Source organism: Nicotiana tomentosiformis, chromosome 7, assembly GCF_000390325.3.
Source record: "Nicotiana tomentosiformis chromosome 7, ASM39032v3, whole genome shotgun sequence".
NCBI classification, from domain to species: Eukaryota; Viridiplantae; Streptophyta; class Magnoliopsida; order Solanales; family Solanaceae; genus Nicotiana; species Nicotiana tomentosiformis.
The window spans coordinates 120,026,710-120,048,074 of NC_090818.1; the positions used below are offsets into that span (position 1 = coordinate 120,026,710).

At 35.6% G+C, this 21,365-nt stretch overlaps 2 protein-coding genes across 2 annotated transcripts; both read left to right on the top strand.

Moving 5' to 3' along the window:
* The first annotated feature begins 17,613 nt into the window (after nt 1–17,613).
* LOC138896286 (uncharacterized) lies at nt 17,614–18,357 on the top strand. Its single transcript, XM_070181083.1, has one exon. The coding sequence runs from the start codon at nt 17,614–17,616 to the stop codon at nt 18,355–18,357; it is 744 nt and encodes a 247-aa protein (XP_070037184.1).
* Nucleotides 18,358–20,316: 1,959 nt separating this feature from the next.
* Nucleotides 20,317–20,688, top strand: LOC138896287 (uncharacterized). Its single transcript, XM_070181084.1, has one exon. The coding sequence runs from the start codon at nt 20,317–20,319 to the stop codon at nt 20,686–20,688; it is 372 nt and encodes a 123-aa protein (XP_070037185.1).
* Nucleotides 20,689–21,365: the final 677 nt, after the last annotated feature.

Consider the following 21,365-nt stretch of genomic DNA (forward strand, 5'->3'; position numbering starts at 1 on the left):
TTCCGCCCGCTTGTCTTAGGACACAATACCAGCGGAATGATCGTTCTAGGGTTGACCAGACATACATGACCTGGCTAGAGGTGCAGATTGAGATTTGGGACCGTCGGCATGACCTGATTCCGCCACCCCTCCACCTGAGCGTACGGATGATGAGCATGAGTATATGGGTTGGTACCGCAACATTACCCAGCTTTTCGTCGGGAATCTCGTTCATCACACCGGTGGTCGGTACATTCCATATGTCACACCCCTTTTTTTTACCCGCAAAATAATATTGTGGGGATTAAAGAGTTTTTCCAATTAAAGTGACGAAATTGAGTAGGGATTATTTTATTTACAGAGTCGCCACTTGAAATTGATTTTTGTTGGTGTTCCAAGTCACCTTTTATTTGAATCCCTAATCAAAGGAAGATTTGACTCTATTATTATTGGTCTATGAAAATAAAGTCCGGGTAAGGAATTCTGTTAACCGGGGAGAAAGTGTAAGGCATTCCCCGAATCCGTAGTTCTAGCACGGTCGCTTTTATTGACTAAAATTTGGCTTGAATTATTTTTGGATAAAGTGTGTATTATTTGCCTTAAGTTACTATTGTCTAGTACCGCTTAATAATTAATAATTTTGGCCTAGGAGGCGTGCAAGCACACAAGGTCCTTATTTGATTATATGTATTAAAAATAAAGAACGTGTCGGTACACATGGTTTAAATACAATTAATATTGAAGAGTCAAGGAGCGGGAATGCACACATGACTATTTTATTAAAAAAAATAATAATAACGACCAAGGACCGTGTATGAATACATGGTCTACATCTCAAACGTGCCTAAAATTGCCTATCGCTTAAATTAATTAAAAAGCGCTTCTTTTTTATATTTATTACTTGTTCGACTGAAAAAATATAATATTATTATTAAAAATAATTTTCACTAATGCAAGACTTTAAACCCGGGTAAACTTATGTTAAACTTTTATGGTATTGGGCCACTTATTTTATTTAACAATTTTTTTTATTGGTTTTAAAGAAAATATCCATCTTACTTTCTATTGTCATCGGGCCTATAAATTTTAGCTTATTTGGCCCATGTTGCTTAAGAGCCTCGATGACCGAGACAACACAAAATAACAAGTATTCTTCTAAGCCCAAATTGCTTCTTACATTGATGTCCAAACTAAATTTTTTTTTTTTTTTCATAAAAGAAACTTACATGCTAATTATTATCTTTTATCTTCTTAACCAACTTATTTCTTAAAGACTAACATAATATTTCTACTCATCTACACCAACATGGCACTAATCAAACTACACTCATTAACAACATAAAAATCATGACTAAATATAAAAACTACAAAAAACGGTAATACTTCAATGCTAAAGAGAAGAACTATATTAAGCATAACATTATGTTGACTATAATTTAAAGTTAGAAGTCTTTCTTAGATAATTATACATGAACCATGAAAGTAACTCACGAAAAAGAGCCCAAACTAAACAAACATGGTTAAAAGTGGGGTCTTTATCTTTTCCTTAAACTAAGTAATCTTAACAGAATGCAATTTCAATCACATATATAAAGAAGAAAACGATAATTTAACTAATCTTTAATAGATTTACATGATGATAATACTAATATAACATTCATCTTGAAACAAAATCAGATCCAATATATTTCATCAATCAAACCGGGATCAAATCCTTCTTATTATCATCAGGAATCTGCAATATAAGAATTTGAAAGTTACCTGGTTTGTAGAATAATAAAATACAGCAGTGCAGCAACAAAAAACTCAGCAGCAAATACAGTAGAAACAGCAGCAACTCAAGTGTTAAGACAACCCAGAAAACTCAACAAAGATGCTTGAAACTAGTAGCTATCAACTTCACAAATTGCCTAAGGGATCTTTCTATTTTTCTCGAGGTTTTTGCACTCAAATAATCCTCACAAAACTCTGAAATTTCAGCTTGTTATATGTGTTAAGCTGCTGATTTTTCTCAAAGATATATGTCTTTTTTGCAACTCTCCAAGATGTGTTTAAGTATAAGATAGAGTGTCCCCCTTTTCAGTGAGTAAGGAACTCTGCATTCTAAGTGTAAGACAGTCCCTTTTATAGGAGAAAAACAGCCCTTTCAATAGGCAAATAAAGTTAGATTTTTGGACAGATTTTGGTTCACCAAAAATCTGTCCAAAAGACTGACTTTGTGTGCTAAACACTGTTCAAGGTCTGTCCCAAAGGTGAAAGGACAACCTGAAAATCTGTTGTGTCAGAAGCAAGGAGAAAAAATGTCCTTTCAGCCACCCTACTAGTAAAAGTAAGCTACTATTACCCTATTTTGTGATAAAATAAACTAAACTTCAGATTTTAAACATCAACAATAAACTACTTGCTCAACACAAATCAAACTTGGACAACTATGAACTGACAAAGCATAGACGAGACTAAAAACGTAATTGAACTAAGTATTAAAACCAGCTTGATGGGAATGAATTGGATTTGTGCAAACTAATTACTAAACAAATAACTAAATTCACAAACTAATTCTCAAAACAGAACGAGCATCGTTAATAATCGAACAACGACTAACAATAACTAAATAATCGACTAACTAAGTGAACGATTTAATTAATACACTAAAGATCATATTTAAATCAATAACGAATCTAACAAACCACTAAACTAAATAGAGATAGCTAATTAAATAAACCTAACTTGAAACTCTAATTAACAAGAAATAACCAAAACAGAAAAAATAAATAAATAAATATATAAAAAAATCAGAAACTAATCTACTAAATAAAAAAATCAGAAATTAATTAAAGAGATGACGATTATACCTAACAAGTATGCTTGAAGCCGAAAAATAGCTAAAATGGGAGTTCGGTTGGAGCTCTATCCATTCATGTATGTGTTGTAGGGTGATGTTGGACGGAGCTTCAAGAATTTGGACCAAAAAGTGGCGGCTAAAGTTTCTTAGATCTAAAATTCAAGGAGTTTGAGGGTTTTTTTGAAGGAATTGGTTTGGAGATACGGGAAGAGGAGGTTGTGGAGATTATATGGTGTTAATTTGGAGGTGTTTGGAGGTGGTCCGCCGCCGGTGGGTGATTTCCGGCGGCGACGGCGGCGGTGGAGAGAAGAGAGAGAAGAGAGAGAAGAGAGAAAGAGTTATGGGTGAAATGAGGAAAATTTTCAGATTTTTGAGGCTTTAAATACCTCTTGAGAGATCAAATACGGACCATTAGATCAATGAGTGATTAATGGGTGAGATTTGATCTTGGGTCACTTAATGAAACGACGTAGTTTTGAGGCAAAACTATGTCGTTCCGGACCCTTTCAAAGGCAGCCCCTTATCTTGCACTTTTGGCCACTTTCTCTTTCAAATTTGGCCCAATTTCTTTCTTAATCCTACTTATTAAACTAAATTTACACAAACAAACAAATTAATTAAGTAACTTATTCAAATAATTAATTAACTAGATTAATTCACCAATTGAATAGTTAATTAATTCTTAAAATGCACAAATAAAGAAAGAACTATTTTTTGGTATTTTTATGATAGGAAATATGCAATCAAAGACACAAAAAATTGGGAAATATAATTAAAGCAACAAAACACTAATGACTTTAGGAGGTGTTAAAATAGTACAAAAATTAGGTATTCACACCATACGCCAGGAGGCATGAGGCACTGGTATGTTATATGTTATACTTACTTATAACATTAACCTAGCGTTCCGTAATTAATATTTTACATGTTGTGCAAGCTATTGACTTACATCTGTTCTACCAGTTGGGGTAGCAGATGCAACAACATACCGGCGAGGGAGCGACAGCTTTGCACTAGTATGGCCGCCAAGTTACAGATCTGGTTTCCCAGACATTGAGGCGATCCCGAGATGACGAGCGCTTAGAACACGAGGCTGATTATCTGCCTCCAGAGCAGTACTATCGTGGGCCAGCAGTGGAGCCTGAACGTGGTTGACGTGGCAGGCATGTTCAGAGAGGAAGAGGTATCCCACGAGGTCGTAGGGGTCGGCAAGGACGCGGTCCCCAGCAAGGGGGCGTTGAGACACCTGTTGAGGATTTTGGAGTTGATCAGCCGGGTGACCACCCTGAGCCAGACGATGCTCCTCATGATATGCCGTCATTCAGCCTTTAGGTGACGCCAGGGACTTCGCATGTGACCTCATCAACTCCATTGTTGATCGCGGTCACGTCCATTACGCTACAGGAGTGGGATCAGTATTTTCCTGGTCTCCCAGAGCTATCGACGGTTGCTAATGATCGTCTGACACGAGATGTGCATAGTGGGCGCCAACTGAGTTATGGGTCATCATCGAGGGATGCTGAGGATCTTTCACATGCGCATGTTTATTTGTATTACTATTATTTATATTTGTTTTTATCTCATTGATCAGTCATTAATATCTAAAGCGTTTTTATTTTTTTTAAAGGCATCATCCTCACCGGTCACTGAGGCCACTTTGTGCGATACTAACATGCATAAGATGGATGATTATATTCAGGATCCCGCCGAGACCATGGTAAGACCATTAAAAAAATGTTAGCTAACACGTACATTAGTAATATATATTTCATATACTAAAATATCTTATTATTCTATAGGTTATTGTTGGACCGAAGACCCTTTCTACCGAGCCTATCAGCCTTACCAACGATCATACTGCAACGCATCCTCTGATAAAGAGGCGACGTGATGAGGATGATCCTGATAGTGTAGCCGGGAGGGATGGAATGCGCCTCAGGCTAGCCAATACTTTAAAGCATACAGGTTGTGGGACACATTGACATTTTTTATTATCTGTACATATGACATTCAGTATATAATAGCAACTTTATTTATGTGTTACACTATTTGCGCATGTGTTTTTATTTCTAGGGTTATTTATTAGTTTGTACCGAAGTATTAATACTAAATATCAATTAGATTTAACCCCATTGGAATAATAATTTTATTTCATACATTTTGCAAGCTGAACATTTACACACATTTATTACAAGAAATTACTGCAACAAAACACTACGTGTATCTTTGATAATTGGGCACATTAGATGAACTTCCACTGGGAGCTGAATTACCACTGCTACCCAAATTAACTGAAGGACATTTACGGCGGCCGTGTCCTGTTTGGGAACATATGCCACATTTACGCGCATAAACGACATCACCAACATCCATTTGGTTCCGTATACGCGTTCTTTTCTGCACTTGTCGTTGACGCACATACTCCTTGTTACACACCATTTTAAATGATTCCGGCGGCCAATAATGCTCAACACTCACTGGCTACAACTGTCCACTATAGGTGTTTAAGTATGCAGCAACACTATATTCTTTATCAACGTACCTCGTTGCCGCGAAACCTGTATGTTGAAAGCACTTCATGGCATTTGGTTCCATATACGCGTTCTTTTCTGCACTTGTCGTTGACGCACATACTCCTTGTTACACACCATTTTAAATGATTCCGGCGGCCAATAATGCTCAACACTCACTGGCTACAACTGTCCACTATAGGTGTTTAAGTATGCAGCAACACTATATTCTTTATCAACGTACCTCGTTGCCGCGAAACCTGTATGTTGAAAGCACTTCATGGCATATGAGGACGGCATGTGATAGATGGACTATTTCCCACAGAAGCATAACCTTTTGGTTTCATTGACGGTGTGTGTATTATTCCCCCGGTTATGATGAATAGCGGTGCGAACTTCAAAAATATTTTGCTCGTTGCAATACTGCAAAAATGAATGCCACTGTGCTCGCTTCTTGTATTTCTCAAATCTTTTCATTGGTATTGGCGTGAATTCAACACCCCTTTCCATAAGTGAGGATGCACCTCTAGACCTTTCAACAAACCTCTCCGCCATCTGCTTGAATGACATCTACACCACGGCAGTGACAAGCAATCCACATGTAGACTTCAATAACCCGTTGAAAGACACTGACACATTTATAGTCAGAATTCCCCATTTTCTGCCACCATCCGCATGCAAAGTCCACTTGTTAAGCTCATGTCGCCTCAACCAAGTATAGGCTCCTTGGTCTTCTTGCCTGGTCAATTCCATTCGCCTCCTGAATTTACACTCTTGGTGATCTATAGCTGCCATCCACATTAAATCATGCAAGTCCTTGTTCGGATAAGCCCTTTGGAAGTTGGCCTTCAGGTGCCTCACACAGTAACGGTGGTAGGCATACGAATCCTGCCATGCACGCAAATTCTGTACAGAACTTAAAATACCGCCATGACGATTAGATATTGGACAAATACCTGAACGTTGTCTGACAATGTGCTCATTCAAGTGGTTCAACAATAATGTTTACGTCTCTTGGCTTTCATTGGCACAAATAGCAAATAGTAGGGGAAATATACTTCCATTAGCACCTACTGCAACGACAATCAACAACTTAATATCATACTTTCCATAGACATGAGTGTCGTCTATGGATATTACCGACTGACAATGTACAAAACCATCAATGGCTGGTTTAAATGCTATGTGTTCTGCTATTCCCGGACTCCGATCAAGCTTCCATTCAACAACAGTCCCGGGGTTAAAGTGTTGCAATGTGGCCATGTACCTGGGTAGAGATGCAAAGGACTTATCCCAGTTGCCATAAACAATTTCAAACGCACGTTTGCGCCCGAGAAATGACTTTCTTTTGGTAATCGTACACCCATATACCTAGTGGACAGATGTTATGCACTCTTTGATCTTGTACCTTATGGACACTCCAATGTGTGGAATCAAGACAAGAGAAATAAAGTCAACATTCAAGTTAAAATGATTCCCATTGAATGTGTCAATTTCACAATTGTGGGTGCCAATGTATTTACCCACACCCCACATATTTGTTTTCAGCTTCCTCGCATGCAGTATCCAATTACAACCCGTAAACCATCTATGACAAATAACCTTGTATACATCCGGAGATGACTCATGAACCACGATCTCACGACACTCTTTTATGTTGTACATTCGCACCACCCTGCTTAGGCACGATTTATCAGCAAAAAGCACGCCCTTTGACAACACCGTTGCTCTAGATTCATCCTTTATTGCTGTCCGAATTTCATCAAGATCCCTTGTGAGGGCATCCACATCCAGCATACTTGGAAAATGATCAAGATAGGGAATCTCCCTTGAATGAAATGGCACGTGGAACTCGTACACTCTTGGTCTAACGTGAGGTGGAGTATGCTCCCTCGTCAAATCAGGTTCAACGTTCTCTTCCTCCTCATCATCACCCTCATTGGGAAAGGGTGTGTCATCTCCAGACTCATCAGCATTATTGTCATAATCACTATTCTCTTCCTGACTCTGCGCATCTGCTAGATCTCGATTAAATATATCGTCTTCAGGCAATTAAGTAAGGACAAGACCTTCAAGTTGCTCGTTTTCATTGCACAACCAATAAAATAATGAATTTCTCAAATTGATCCAAACTTTACATATAGCTTTATCACTTCACTTACAAATCATAATGTGTTGATATCACATGATGGACATTATCCTGTTGATGATAACTCCCGTATGGACCACCATGATCCAACACACCAAAACTAGGCATATTCCAACTGGGCGTTAGTTCATAACTTGTAAAATTCATATCTAGCCGGTACCCCATGTGGAATATATGAGTGTTAATACAAATTCATTACATAAAAATAAACATCGTAACATAAAGGAAAATGGGAGTTTACCACTTGGCTTGTGGATTATGTAAACTAGGGGAGAAATTATTTTCTCGTTCCTCATTCGCCCATGAAGATAAGTATAGATCAGGCCAAACTCTTTCACCCGGAACCTATTCGACTAAAACTGCTCCAAAATAACCACCCGATAATTGAGGAATATCCCTACTTTGTGGAACCTCATTATTGCGAACGTCTTCAGCCTTGACGTACATTTCCAATATTTTTATCACAAGATATTCCCGATGTTCATCCGGAGTCCTCAAAAAATCTCTCAGAGTTTCATCGTCTTCAATGTTAAACTCAGCATAACAAGCAACCCCTTGCGGAGTAACAGAATACGTATATCTTCCGGTTACTTTAATATTCACCGAACATTTGCTCACACTCATTGTTTTTACATAACAACGATACCAATGTATCGTACTCCATTGTAAGTGGTAACTTAACATGACACTATAGAAAATAACTATAGTGTACTGAGTTATTCTCTACCACAACCTCACACCCTACCCAAATATAATAAAACCTTAATTCTTCGCTCTTCAGACATTATGACAAAATGCAAAATAACTTAACGAACAAATATTTCGGAAGACTTGAAGAATTATGAATGGACTTTTACAAAATCCTCCTGAAACTCTTTAAATAAAAAAAAAATTGATGTATAGCGCCTTAAATATGCGCGCTACACCCAATAGAATTATTGGTCTGTCAACTAAGTACAGAAAATTTATTAGTGGCCCCAAATTTTACGTATAGCACGATAATTCACCGTGTTATACCCTGTTGAAATACTGGTGTGTCGGTTAATACCGGAAGAATTATTGGTGGACCCAATAATTAAGTATGTCGTGGTAAATAACCGCGTTATACCTTAACGGACAAACGGTCGTTAAGTTATAGCGCGGTGGAATACTATGCTATGCATATTATGGTCTCCAATTTTTTTCCCACACATTTTAATTCTTTGAGTCCAAAAGAATCATATTTTGGTTCCGAACTCCGGTATCCGTGCAGTAAGTATTTTTGTCAAGAAATCATACAAGTCAGTGTTAGTCGTAATATGTCACATAGACAGTAACAATTACAGGTACAAACCCCAAAGAGAGTATACAAATCTTATGCTAGCTAACATGCTTATTGAATTGTACGACACTACAGTGAAACACCAGTCAAATTGGATGGTGACTTGCCCGCTATAGTGCACATATGGCGAAAAGTTACTATGTCAATATTTAATTGATACTCCATATATAAAGTATAGACAGATATGAATATGTTTTAGGCCTAATGAACCAAACTTGATTTCAATCATTAATTTCATTTAAAATGTTTATGAGTTCTTTTGAGTTATGTTTTGATATAAATAGCTTAATGCTTATATCATGAATATTATTGCATATGCAGGATTTTGTCTAAGACTTGTCGTACCTATCGGAGAGGAAGTCAATGACATTTACTAGGCGCATTGGTGCTCAAGTTTTAGCCATACAACCAATGCTAATTTTTGCTGTTACGAAATTTCTAAGGAAATCAGATGTAACGATCTGATCGATCGTTTTGTGTAATTGCGTCCCATTACCCTTTTTATTGCTTCACACATGTGTGTTTATACTTTTTAAATTTGCGGGGTTGATTAGTTTCATTTCGGGAAGCTTTCGGGTTGATTTAGACCATTGATTCTTGACGTAGAAGTCTAAATTTAAATATGTTGACCAAACTTTGATTTTTGTGAAAATGACCCCGGAACTATATTTTTATGACTGCGATAGCTTCGTATCATGATTTCAGACTTGGGCATATGCCCGAAATTAATTTTAGAAGTCTGTAGGTTGATTTGTGTTGATTTACCAAAATTTGGTAATTTAAAGTTGAAAAGTTGGATCGTAGGTTGACTTCTAGCTATCGAGATCGAAATTCAAATTTGGGACTTGGAATAGGTCCATTATGGCATTTAGAACTTGTCTGCAAATTTTGGTATCGTTTGGAGTTGATTTGATAGGTTTCAAACGCTTAGTCGTAATTCTAGAAGTTATTGAAAATTTCATTGAAATTCATGCGTTCCAGAGTTCAATTCGTAGTTTTAGATGTTATTTTTGTGTTTTGATCGCGCGAGCGAGTTCGTATGATATTTTTAGACTTGTGTGGATATTTGGTTTGGAGTCCCGAGGGCTCGGGTGTGTTTCGGACGCTTAGCGGAGTGTTGTTGGAATTAAAGTTTGCTGGTTTTCTGCACAAACCTCAGATCTCGCATTTGCGAGATTTTGGTTTCGCATTTGCGAAGGTAGGCCAAGTCTGTTGGGTTCGCATTTACGAAGTGTATCTAGGAAAGAGCTAGTTCGCATTTGCGATCGACCTGGTCGCATTTGCGGAGGTCCAGGGTTCGCAATTGTGAACTATTCATCGCAATTGCGATGACAACATAGATGGAAGGGTCTTCGCTTTTGCAAGGGATTCTTCGCATTTGCGGGGTTCGCAATTGCGAAACTCAGGTCGCATTTGCAACATCTGCGACTAGACAAATAGTTGAGGGACATGATTTTTGAGTTTATTCTCTCATGTTTGAACCCTAGACTCGGTATGAGGCAATTTAGAGAGGGGATTTTCACCTAAAAACCTTGGATAAGTGATTCTAATCTATTTCTAATCATATTCCATCAACATATCTTAGATTTTAACATCAAAATCATGTGAATCAATGTAGAAATTTGTGAAACTTTGTCAAATTTTTGAAAAGAAAAAAAAATTGAGTTTTGAGAGTCGATTTGGACTCGAATTTCGAAACTAATCACATATATGAACTCGTGGGGTCATGGGTAGACGGAATCTGCCATTGGACCCGAGTTTTGATCGGGCCCCGGGTTATCTTTTGTTGACTTTTTGAGAAAAGTGTAAAGATCTTAACTTTATCTATTGTAATTGAATTCCCTAGCATTTTTTTGATGATATTTAGTTGATTTTGATTAGATTTGAGCCGTGTGGAGGTGGATATTTAGGGAAAATCTATTTTCGAGTGTTGAATTGGCCTAGTTGAGGTAATTGTCTTGCCTAACATCATGTGGGGGAACTACCCCTTAGGATTGGTATTATTTGATTCAATTGTGCTAAGTGAAATCTGTGTACGCAAGGTGACGAGTAGGTACACGGGTTGTACGTTGTATTTGACCGGTTTTGGTTACTTAGACTAATTCAATGCTTTAATAGAAATGCCATATTATGTTCTAAATTTTCATAGTTAAATTATCCTTAGTTGTGGTAGACTGTCCTTAAATGCCTTAGTTGACTTGTTTAGTATTTTTTCTACATCCTACTTGTAAATTGCTCCCATGCTTTAGTTGAACTCGTTGTCTCCTTTATTGTTACATGTTATCTCTTCATTGTTAATTATCATTATTTGAATTAATTGTTCATGTTATCCCTTTTACTTGTTGACTTCTATTATTTGAGACTCATTGTTGAATATTATTTCCTTTATTGTGAGTTAGTCTTATTTAATATCGTGGTTATATATAATTTTCTCATTGTTGAGTTATTTGGTATTGAAGTTGTGAAAGTCGTTAATACATTGATGCGATGTTGGTTATTGTTGAAACATCTATCTTATTGAGCATTTTTCATCCATTGTTGTTGTTGTTATACTTGTATACACTGTGGTGGAGCCATGGGATATTGTTATGGAAATATTGATATTGTTGTTGTTGGAAAGTTGTGATATGTGGGCACTTGTGGTGCGAATTATTATTGTGATATGATATTGATGCGCATGCGGTGGTATAAAACTTGGGTTGATGTGCATGCAGCGGTCTAAGGTGTGACTTATGTGCGTGTTGCTTGTAGGGGAACTACGTGAAGCCACGTGGCGTCATAAGGTGGGCTAAAGTGCCTATAACTATTTCGGAAAAATCGTTTTCAAAACCTATTTTCAAATGTAAGGCTCACGCGGCGGTATAAGAAAAGATTGTGATTGAAATTGAGAAAAGTGAATACGAGGCGGTACCTCGGTTGTAATTCTTGATTATACGAGGCGGTACCTCAATTTTGATCTCATTATACACGAGGCGGTACCTTGTTGTGATTCTTGCTATTCGTTTTATGTTGCAAGGTATTTTCGGTGGAAACATATATCTTGTTGTGTCATTCCTTGTTTGTTCTAGTAGTTGTTGTCCGTACATGAGCATTGTAGCACATTAGTTGCTTCTTTATGTTATTCCTATTATTGATTTCCGGTACTAGTTCTTGCTATTATATTTTCGTATTAGTTATTTCTTCACTTTCCATTACATATCCGTGTTACAATTTCATACTGTCTATTTTATATCCTAGTAGGTGTTTTGACCTGGCTTCGTCACTATTCCACTGAGGTTAGGCCGATACTTATTGGGTACCGTTGTGGTGTACTCATACTGCACTTCTGCACATCTTTTTATGCAGATCCAAGTACGTCTTCTCATGCTAGTCGTTAGCGAATTGTTGTAGCTGCTGCTTGGGAGACTTCAAGGTATACATGCTCCACGACCGTAGGCCTCAAAGTCACCTTCCTATTGTTTTCATTCTTTCTTTGGATTTGAAGTTTTCATTCTAGTTTTGAATTGAAGAAAGGTTGAAAGAGCCCTTCGTTGAAACCCTAATCCTAGCCTAGACAAATATACGGCTCTGCTATTATTCTCACCGCTCAGTAGCAATTTAGAGACACACCAATAAAGGTAACACTCTTACCCTGTTTAATATATCCACCAGTTTCTTTGTTTTCTAATGTTTGATTCTGTTTTTTTTGTGAATACTAGTGTGTTAGAAATTTTGTGAATCATAATTAAAGAAAAAGAGAAAAATAAATTAAAGGGATAAAATTCTTTGAACTCTATACCATTTATTTTATAATTTTAAGAGTTCAGTCCAATTTAGACTCATGAAGATAGAGACTTCTAAATATTCTTTTTTCTCTCTCTTCATATTAGTGTTATTACATATATTGATAATGATTTGGAAACTCTTTTAAAGGAAAAATAAAAAAAAATACGAGAATTAGGGCTGATTCAGCTGACGAAGCGAAGCTAGAGAGGGAGATTAATATCTAGCTTTGCATGCAGGCGCAATTAATGGTTGCAACAATTGATAGTAGTTGTTAGTAAAAACTGAATTTGTAACCCTAGCCATTGAAAAAGTTGGAGACGGAACCGAGAATCAAGTTAATGTTGGATTTATAACCCAAAGTTGTTCAAAAATAGGGAACGCAAGATTTACTATTCTTATCAAGATTTATATTTGATGAGGTGGTTAATGATAAAAGCAAAAAAAATAATCAAGAAAGTAAAAGATCAAGTAAGAATGATACAAGTGGAGGCAGATCAGTGTTGGATAAGTTAATGAGAGAGCAAGAGGTGGTAAAAGATCGGAGTAATAGCTGCAAAGGCGGATCGTGAATTTGAATTTAATGGGTTCTTGATACTATAACAGTGGCATTAAATGCTAGTAACTAAGTTTTGAATTTAATTTTTGTAGATATTTTGTGAGCCTTTTAACATATTTATAAAGTTTGGGCTAAAATTATTAAATTTTGTCGAATTCATATTTTAAAGCCTACATCTGACTCATGAATAGCTGCTTGATCTATATTTGCAAAATATTTAAAGGATACAAATTTTAAGCATCCGACTCTTAAAAAGGACACCCAGTGAAATTCCTAGTCTTAGATCAATTTTAATTTGAACGATAGTAAATATTTTAACTTTGTATTTTATATAAATAAAATACATTTCAAATTTTTGTAAAATAGTTTCAAGGCTATCTCAAGGGCCAAGCAAGTAAAGCGCTTGCTTTAGGCCCCAAAATTTGAGGCCCCAAATAATTGTTAGTAACTATTCTTATGACTTAAACAATTTTGTGAACATTATTGAACAAAGGGAAAAAAACTTTATTAAGAAAGAAAGAAGCAGTTACGAAAAGGGACATCTTAGAGGAGGACACATGAACATAATGAGCCTTTACGCGTAAAAAATTTATATTTCTATCTATATATTATTATAAGGAGAGGAAAAAATCATCTCTTTAAGTCAAGTGGCAGCCTTAAAATTAGCCACATGTAACATATTAACTAATTAACTATTAACTAATAATTAATTCATCCATATGGTATAACCAGAAAAGGCCACATATACCTTTTATCTTAATTATTAATAATAAATAACTAAATCAAAATATTAAAAATTTTACTATATAATATTGAAAGATATTATTAAAAAATTTAAACAATATAATAATTTTGAGTATTACTTTAAAATAATATAAATATTTTATATCAAGATTAAATAATCACACATTGATCTATATTATATTAAAGGATATAAATGGATAATAATATTCAATAAAGAGGAAAGTTAATGAAGGCCATATGAAAACATGAAATACTATATATTAGGTAACGTACTAGTAATAATTGAAAATTCAACAATATTTAATATTAGAAATAGAAGGAAAAGATGATTTGAACTTGAGATTGGATTAAAACTATGGTCAAAACGCTCAAACTGTGGATAGGACCACAAAATTAAAGTTTACTAGATAAATAAAAATAAACAATTGTATAACAAATTGAAACTTTAAGAATACAAAATAAATGTCTCATGTAGGTATTTAGTAACGAAAATAAAAATTAATTTGCATCCTGAAACTAAAAGAGAAAGAAAATTTAATTTCCCGTGATATAAAGATAATTATATGAAAATACAATAGATTTAAAATATAATAATTAAAAAACTTAAGTATTATTATTTTAGACTAATTCAAAGTTATAACTTAAAATAAAATGTGATATTTTGATTATATAATAAAATATTAATATAAAAACCTAATTAAAATTTCATAATAAGTGTAAAAATGTATAAAGAGGAAAATAGAGATAGTGTGAGAATATTTATACTTTGAATTAATTTATGGATAAATATATTAAATAATTAAATAATACTCAAAAATATTATTGATAGATTTAAATGACGAAAGAGCTCTGAGTCAGAGGATAAAAGTATTAAAATACATTAAAATTTAGGAATAAAAAAATTATATTTATATATCATTATCAAAAGGGTAATAAGAAAGATATTAAATCAGTTGGTAAACTAATTAAAGATCACATGAAATTATAACAATATTAAGTAATGAATAATGCAACAGTTATAAGCAAAGATTAAATAGAGATTTTATTTTTGGTGAAAATGTAGAAGGAGAAGGCTTATTCGACTTTGAGGTAAAACATAAAGTAGTAAATAAGAATTTTGTTAAAATAAAATGTTCAAACAAGACATATTACAATGTGATATGTTTAGTATTCTTTAATATTGACCACAGAATAAAATGCAAGTACTAAGATCAAGAGATTGGATTGCTACAGATATAAAAAAATAAAAATATGTTATCTAGTACGAAATATGAGAAACAATTTTATGTCCTTCTTTTTAACTAATATCTAATAATTATATGTAATTTTTATCTGAAAAGTTTAAATTTTAACGTAATTTGCATATAATCCAAATACCCAAATCATAATTTGATATTTGTCCGTGCGTTGCACGGATACAAATACTAGTAATTTATAATTTGCTGGCAGGCCACATTTCCTTTTTTAGGCCATGTCTTTCAAATCCATTTTTGTACATATACTCTATTTTTACTTTTTCATATGCATCTATAGATTCCATAATAATAAAAAATTGAATTATTTGACTGCACATTCCTTTTATTATTTCTCATGTTTTCAAGCAAATTGAAGCAGTGAAAATCTCTTACAGATTGATTTATTTTGATATCAATCATCACGTTGTCAACTTTTAGAATCAGATTTCATTGTTCTAACTTTCTAAAATCTTTTTAAATATGAATTTGGTATCTTTTATAATATTTATTTAATATATATTTTGTTATATATTAGAATTTAAAGATGTCAATAAGAAAATAAACATGAATCCTAGAAACTCAAAAAAGAGAATGCTTGAAACTTTAATTCAATCTTGAAAAGATGCTCTTGATAAATTTTACAAACAATCAAAAAGTTTAATTGAGGTATGGGAAAGTGTTCTTAAAAAGATCAAGTCTCCAATCTAGTTGAGTTTGATGCCAATGATATCCAAGAAGAAGAACTTTCCATATCAAATACTTATAAAAAAATAAAATAAAATATAAGTTTCATATGAGATTTTGCTCGAAAAAAGTAAAGGTTTTTAAATAAAATTTGGTTTTAGATCACAAATATTATTGAGCCGGGGTGTGTGTCATGCACAAAGACACCACTATAATATTAGAAACTAAATCAGGACTCCCAAAGATTGCGATATAATGTATATGAAGATAAATCGTAGCTGATATTAAGATTTTTTTGAATTCTTGATAGTTGTTACATGACAAAGTAGAAGAAAGTTTTTCTATTTTCAAGTTGCAGTTCAATGTCAATTAGCTCCAGAAAATTTGATTTTCTCTCTCTAGGTGCCCAGCCATCGGAAATGGCCAGAGGAAGGCCGGCGAAGAAGCAAAACAACAAAGCGGCAATAGCCATTGAGGCTATTGCGAAAAAGATAGGTGTAGCAGGTGAATACCCGAAGGGCGAAGTGAACGATGATGAACCAGACTGGCCGAAATTACCAAATCGAAGGAGTGGACCTAATACACCTCTTTCAGGTGCAATTACAGCAGGAATTATGCAGATAAGCGACAATCAGAATAAAGAAACAATACCCCAGTCAGTGGGTAACTCACACGCGAGTGGAATGCAACCAAATACTGAAACTAGGGCACAAGGAAACGGAAAAGGGACAGGGATGCAGCTGATACCGGAAAAACCACAAGTGAAAGGTCCTGAGAATAAGACCTGGGCAAATCTGGTGGGAAATAACCGATTTGGACTGAAAGGAATGAACTTAAATTTCGTTGCTCCTATTTTGCAGGATGGGGAAAAAGTGGTGAAACTATCAAAGAAAGATGTTGAAAAGGAAACTGAAAAATGGAGAACTGCTATCATCCTCTATGTAGTAGGCACCACACCGACGATTGGAGCTCTGAAAAGGTTTGTTGCTAGCCAGTGGAACTTTGTCTCAAAACCTACGGTATACTTTCATAATGATGGCTACTTTGTTATAAAATTCAATAATATGGATGATAAAGATGCGATACTTTACTCTAGACCTCATACAATTGGCAACAAGCCAATTATAACAAAGGTGTGGACGCTAGACTTTAGTTTCAAGGATGAGATTCTGAAAACTATTCCACTCTGGGTCATCTTTCCAAATCTCCACTTGAATTGTTGGAGTGCAGATTCATTTAGCAGGATTGGAAGTAGGCTTGGAGTTCCGTTGTACGCAAATGAGTGTACATAAAATATGAAAAGGATTTCTTATGCACGAATACTTGTAGAAATGGATGTAACAGTGCCACTCCCTGAAGTTGTCAAGGTGAAGGAACCAAATGAAAGGCAGTTTGTCCCAAAGGTAGAATATGTATGGAAATCGGAATATTGTGGAACCTGTTTGATGATTGGCCACTACTGCAAAGAGCCAAAACAACTGAAAAATCCAAAAGTTGTGAGGAACAATGTACAAAAGAAGGTGTGGCAGGTAAAAAAAACGATTGCTCAAGTACAAGGAAAAGAGAATGATCGATCGAAAGCAAACCTCAAGGCAGGGAAGCAAGTAGAGTCAGACATTACTGAAGGTTGGAAGGAAGTAAGGGGCAAATCAACTGCTAAAACAACTCATGCTCTTGATGATGGGCGTATGAGTATAACAAATGGATTCGCTGTGTTGAATAAATAGAGTGAGCAATTATAAATGCCGGAACAAGAATGTCATGCTGAAAGAGGTCAATATAGTAGAAGTGGGAATACATGGGTAGTGCAAAATCTCTTTAATCCAACATGAAAATAGTAGCTTGGATCATTAGGGGTCTCAATAAGCTGTTCAAGCAGAAGGAGTTATGTAGATTCATTAGGATGAATAAAATTAGACTACTGGCTATATTAGAACATAGAGTTACTGAAACAAATGCCAATCAAATACTGAAGAAGGTTGCAGCAGGATGGAGGTGCGTTACTAACTATGAAACAAATGGTAAAGGAAGGATATGGGTAATATGGGATCCAAATATTTTACAATTCAACGAGATGGTGAAGAGCAATCAGTTGATACATGGAAAGGTGTTTATTGGTGCACTCAAGTTGCAGTTTTATTTTACAGCAATATACGGCCTACATACTATTGAAGACAGAAAAATATTATGGCATGAATTAGAAGTGATTCATAGTGGAACTGATGGGGCATGTATTGCAATGGGGGACTATAATGCAATACTGGGGGTGGATGATAGAGTCTATGGCAATCCAGTACAAGAAGTTGAGATAAGAGATTTTAGAAATTTCATGCTGAATAATAACATGAATGAACTAAAGTATATTGGGAGGAAATTCACATGGACAAATAACCATGTATGGAGCAAAATTGACATAGTAATTGTGAATGCAGAGTGGATGACAATAATGAAACAAATGAAAATGATAGTTATGGACCTATTCATCGCCGATCATTCACCTCTGAGCATTCAATTTGAAGATACAGCTCAGGGAGGTCCAAAGCCATATCACTTTTATAACTATGTAGCTTAGATTCCAAAATTCATAAAGGTGGCGGAGTATGCATGGAACACACCTAGTAAATGGCAGGGGATGCAAAAAGTGTGGCTGAAGCTTGAAGAGGTTAAACAAGAATTGAAAAAAACTACATATCAAGGAATTCAAAGGAGTCAGGGAGAAAGTACAAATAATTACAATGCAGCTCCAAGAGACACAAGAACAAATGAAGGAAACCGATCACCGGACATCTCTTTTTAAAACTAAGAAGGAATTGAGAGTACAACTAGAGAAATGGGGGTTGATAGAGGAAAGTATATTGTAACAAAAATCCAAGACCCGATGGCTAAAACTTGGGGATTCAAATAGTGAGTACTTCTACGCTTGCTTAAGGAATAGAACATCACAGAACAATATCAAATCTCTTGTAAATCAAGTAGGGGCACTATTACAAATAGAACATGAGGTGAAAGAGGAAGTAGTGGGGTTTTATAGGGAGTTGTTAGGTAAAGATGCTAAACAAATGCTTGCAATAAATCTAGAGATAATGAAAGAAGGACCAATGCTGACAAGAGAACAACAACTGAAACTAATAGAGCCAATCACTCCAGAAGAAATATGTACAGTAGTGAGGAACATAGATGACAACAAGGCCCCAGGGTGCGATAGATTCAATGCTTTCTTCTTTAAGAAAGCATGGCCTATTATAAGAGAAGATGTGATCAATGCAACAAAATAGTTCTTTTCCACTGAGGAGATTTACAAGCCAATCAACTGTACTTCAGTAACTTTGGTCCCAAAGGTAAAAAGCCCAAGCTCAGTTAAAGAGTACATGCCAATTTCGTGTTGTACTGTGATGTATAAGATAATATCAAAACTACTCACCTCAAGATTACAAATGGTCATGGATAGTCTCATGATGTTTGCCAGGCTACTTTTGTCCCAGGAAGGATCATCTTAGATAACATCATATTAAGTCATGAACTAGCGAAGGGATATGGGAGGAAAGGGACAACTCCAAAATGCATGATTAAGCTAGACATGCAAAAAGCTTATGACTCTTTGGAGTGGTGTTTTCTCGAGCAAATTCTAATTAATATGAACTTTCCAATCTGCTTTGTGAAATGGATTATGAAGTGTATTACTACTGTCTCCTACTCTATTATGATAAATGGAAGGCCTACTAGCCCATTCCCAGCAAAAAAGGGGCTGAGGCAGGGAGATCCATTGTCCCCATTCCTGTTTGTATTAGCCATGGACTACCTAAGTAGATTGCTCAGAACCCTGAAATACCAACCAGACTTTAATTACCATCCAAGGTGTGAGAAACTACAAATAATCTAGTTGGGATTTGCCGATGACCTATTGTTGTTCTGTAGAGGTGATGAAATCTCTATTCAAATGTTATATGGTTGTTTCATAGAGTTCTCTAGTGTGTCAGGGGTGAAAGCAAACAAAAGCAAAAGCTCGATTTACTTTGGTGGAGTAAGCTTAGCAGTACAACAGGCAGCTGTGGATAAACTTGGTTTCACCAAAGGAGTGCTTCCTATTAGATATTTGGGGGTCCCTCTAAGTACAAAAAGGATGTCTGTTATACAGTTTCAGCCACTGTTGGACAGGGTGATAGGAAGAATAACATCATGGACTACAAAGTTTTTATCTGAGTGTCTTATTTTCTATCCAAATCTACTGGTCACAGATCTTTGTCTTCCCAAAGAAAGTTATACAACTGATAGAAGCAATATGTAGGAAATTCCTATGGTCTGGGGGAGTGATATATCAAAGAGAGCTTTAGTAGCCTGGGACAAACTATGCCAACCAAAAGTTGCTGGTGGATGGAATTTGCTAGATATATTCAAGTAGAACAAGGCTGCTATATGTAAGTTACTCTGAAATATAGCTCAGAAAAAGGATAAGTTATGGGTGCAGTGGATACACATATACTATGGGAGAGGTAGAGATATAAGGGAAATTGAACCTAAACAGGCTTCGTAGATGGTGAAGAAGATCCTGAAGGCTAAGCAATACTCGATTGATGCAGGCATAAATCTGACAGAGATTCTCGATATGGAGAACTTATCCATCAAAAATTTACACATGATGCTAAGAGGAGAAGAACATAAAATGCCATGGAGAAAATTTGTGTGCAACAATGGAGGAGTGCCCAAATGGATTTTTATCCTCTATCTGGCTATCATAGGCAAGTTGAGCACTAGAGACAGATTAGCAAGATGGGGGGTAACAAATGACTTACAATGTCCTCTATGCAACGTAGAAGAGGAGAGCATTGAGCATTTATTTTTCAAGTGCACGTATGCAGCTTCCTTCTGGAGAAAATTACTACAATGGATGGGTATTACAAGATAGGCCATGGAGTGGAACCACGAGATAGCTTGGGCATATTGCCATGCAAAAGGTAGATCAGCCAACGATGAGATATACAGAATGGCTTTAGCTGGTTGTGTCTACTATGTGTGGCAGGAAAGAAATGAGAGGATCTTTAGGGCACAACAGAGACAACAAGGGATGATAGTCAAGCTGATTATCCAAATGATATGTGGAAGAGGCTATATGAAGCCCAGACTCAGAAGAAGACTTGAAGAGTTAAACTTTTACCCATGACCATGAGCTGCTGAAAAGTACCACACTACACTTGTTTACTTGATTGATAGTTAGCTATTAGTACGGGTAGTATAGGATGTTAACTAAGAACTGGGAAAATGTCCAGCGCTTTGGTAATAAAATTTGATAATTACCAAAAAAAAGTTGCAGTTCAAGCAAATAGGATACATTACAAACGGTTGCATAAGAAAGAGGTAATTTGAAACCTCCCAAAAATAAAATGAGTAATTTGAAACCTAATATTAGGGACTGTTTACACTAATTCTAGAGGCAATGCACATAGGATTGCTATAAAAAACTGCGCATCATGCAAGGAAAGGCATACCATGTGTATAACCAATTCATTTGAGAAGTGTCTTTTTTAGTATTTATATATAAATCGTGTTTGGCTAATATTTACAAAAAAATGCTTTTGAGTGTCG

What these genes read in the sequence shown, in the direction of transcription:
- LOC138896286 (XM_070181083.1), top strand. Translation starts at nt 17,614, where the DNA reads ATGAAAATAGTAGCTTGGATCATTAGGGGTCTCAATAAGCTGTTCAAG.
- LOC138896287 (XM_070181084.1), top strand. Translation starts at nt 20,317, where the DNA reads ATGGTGAAGAAGATCCTGAAGGCTAAGCAATACTCGATTGATGCAGGC.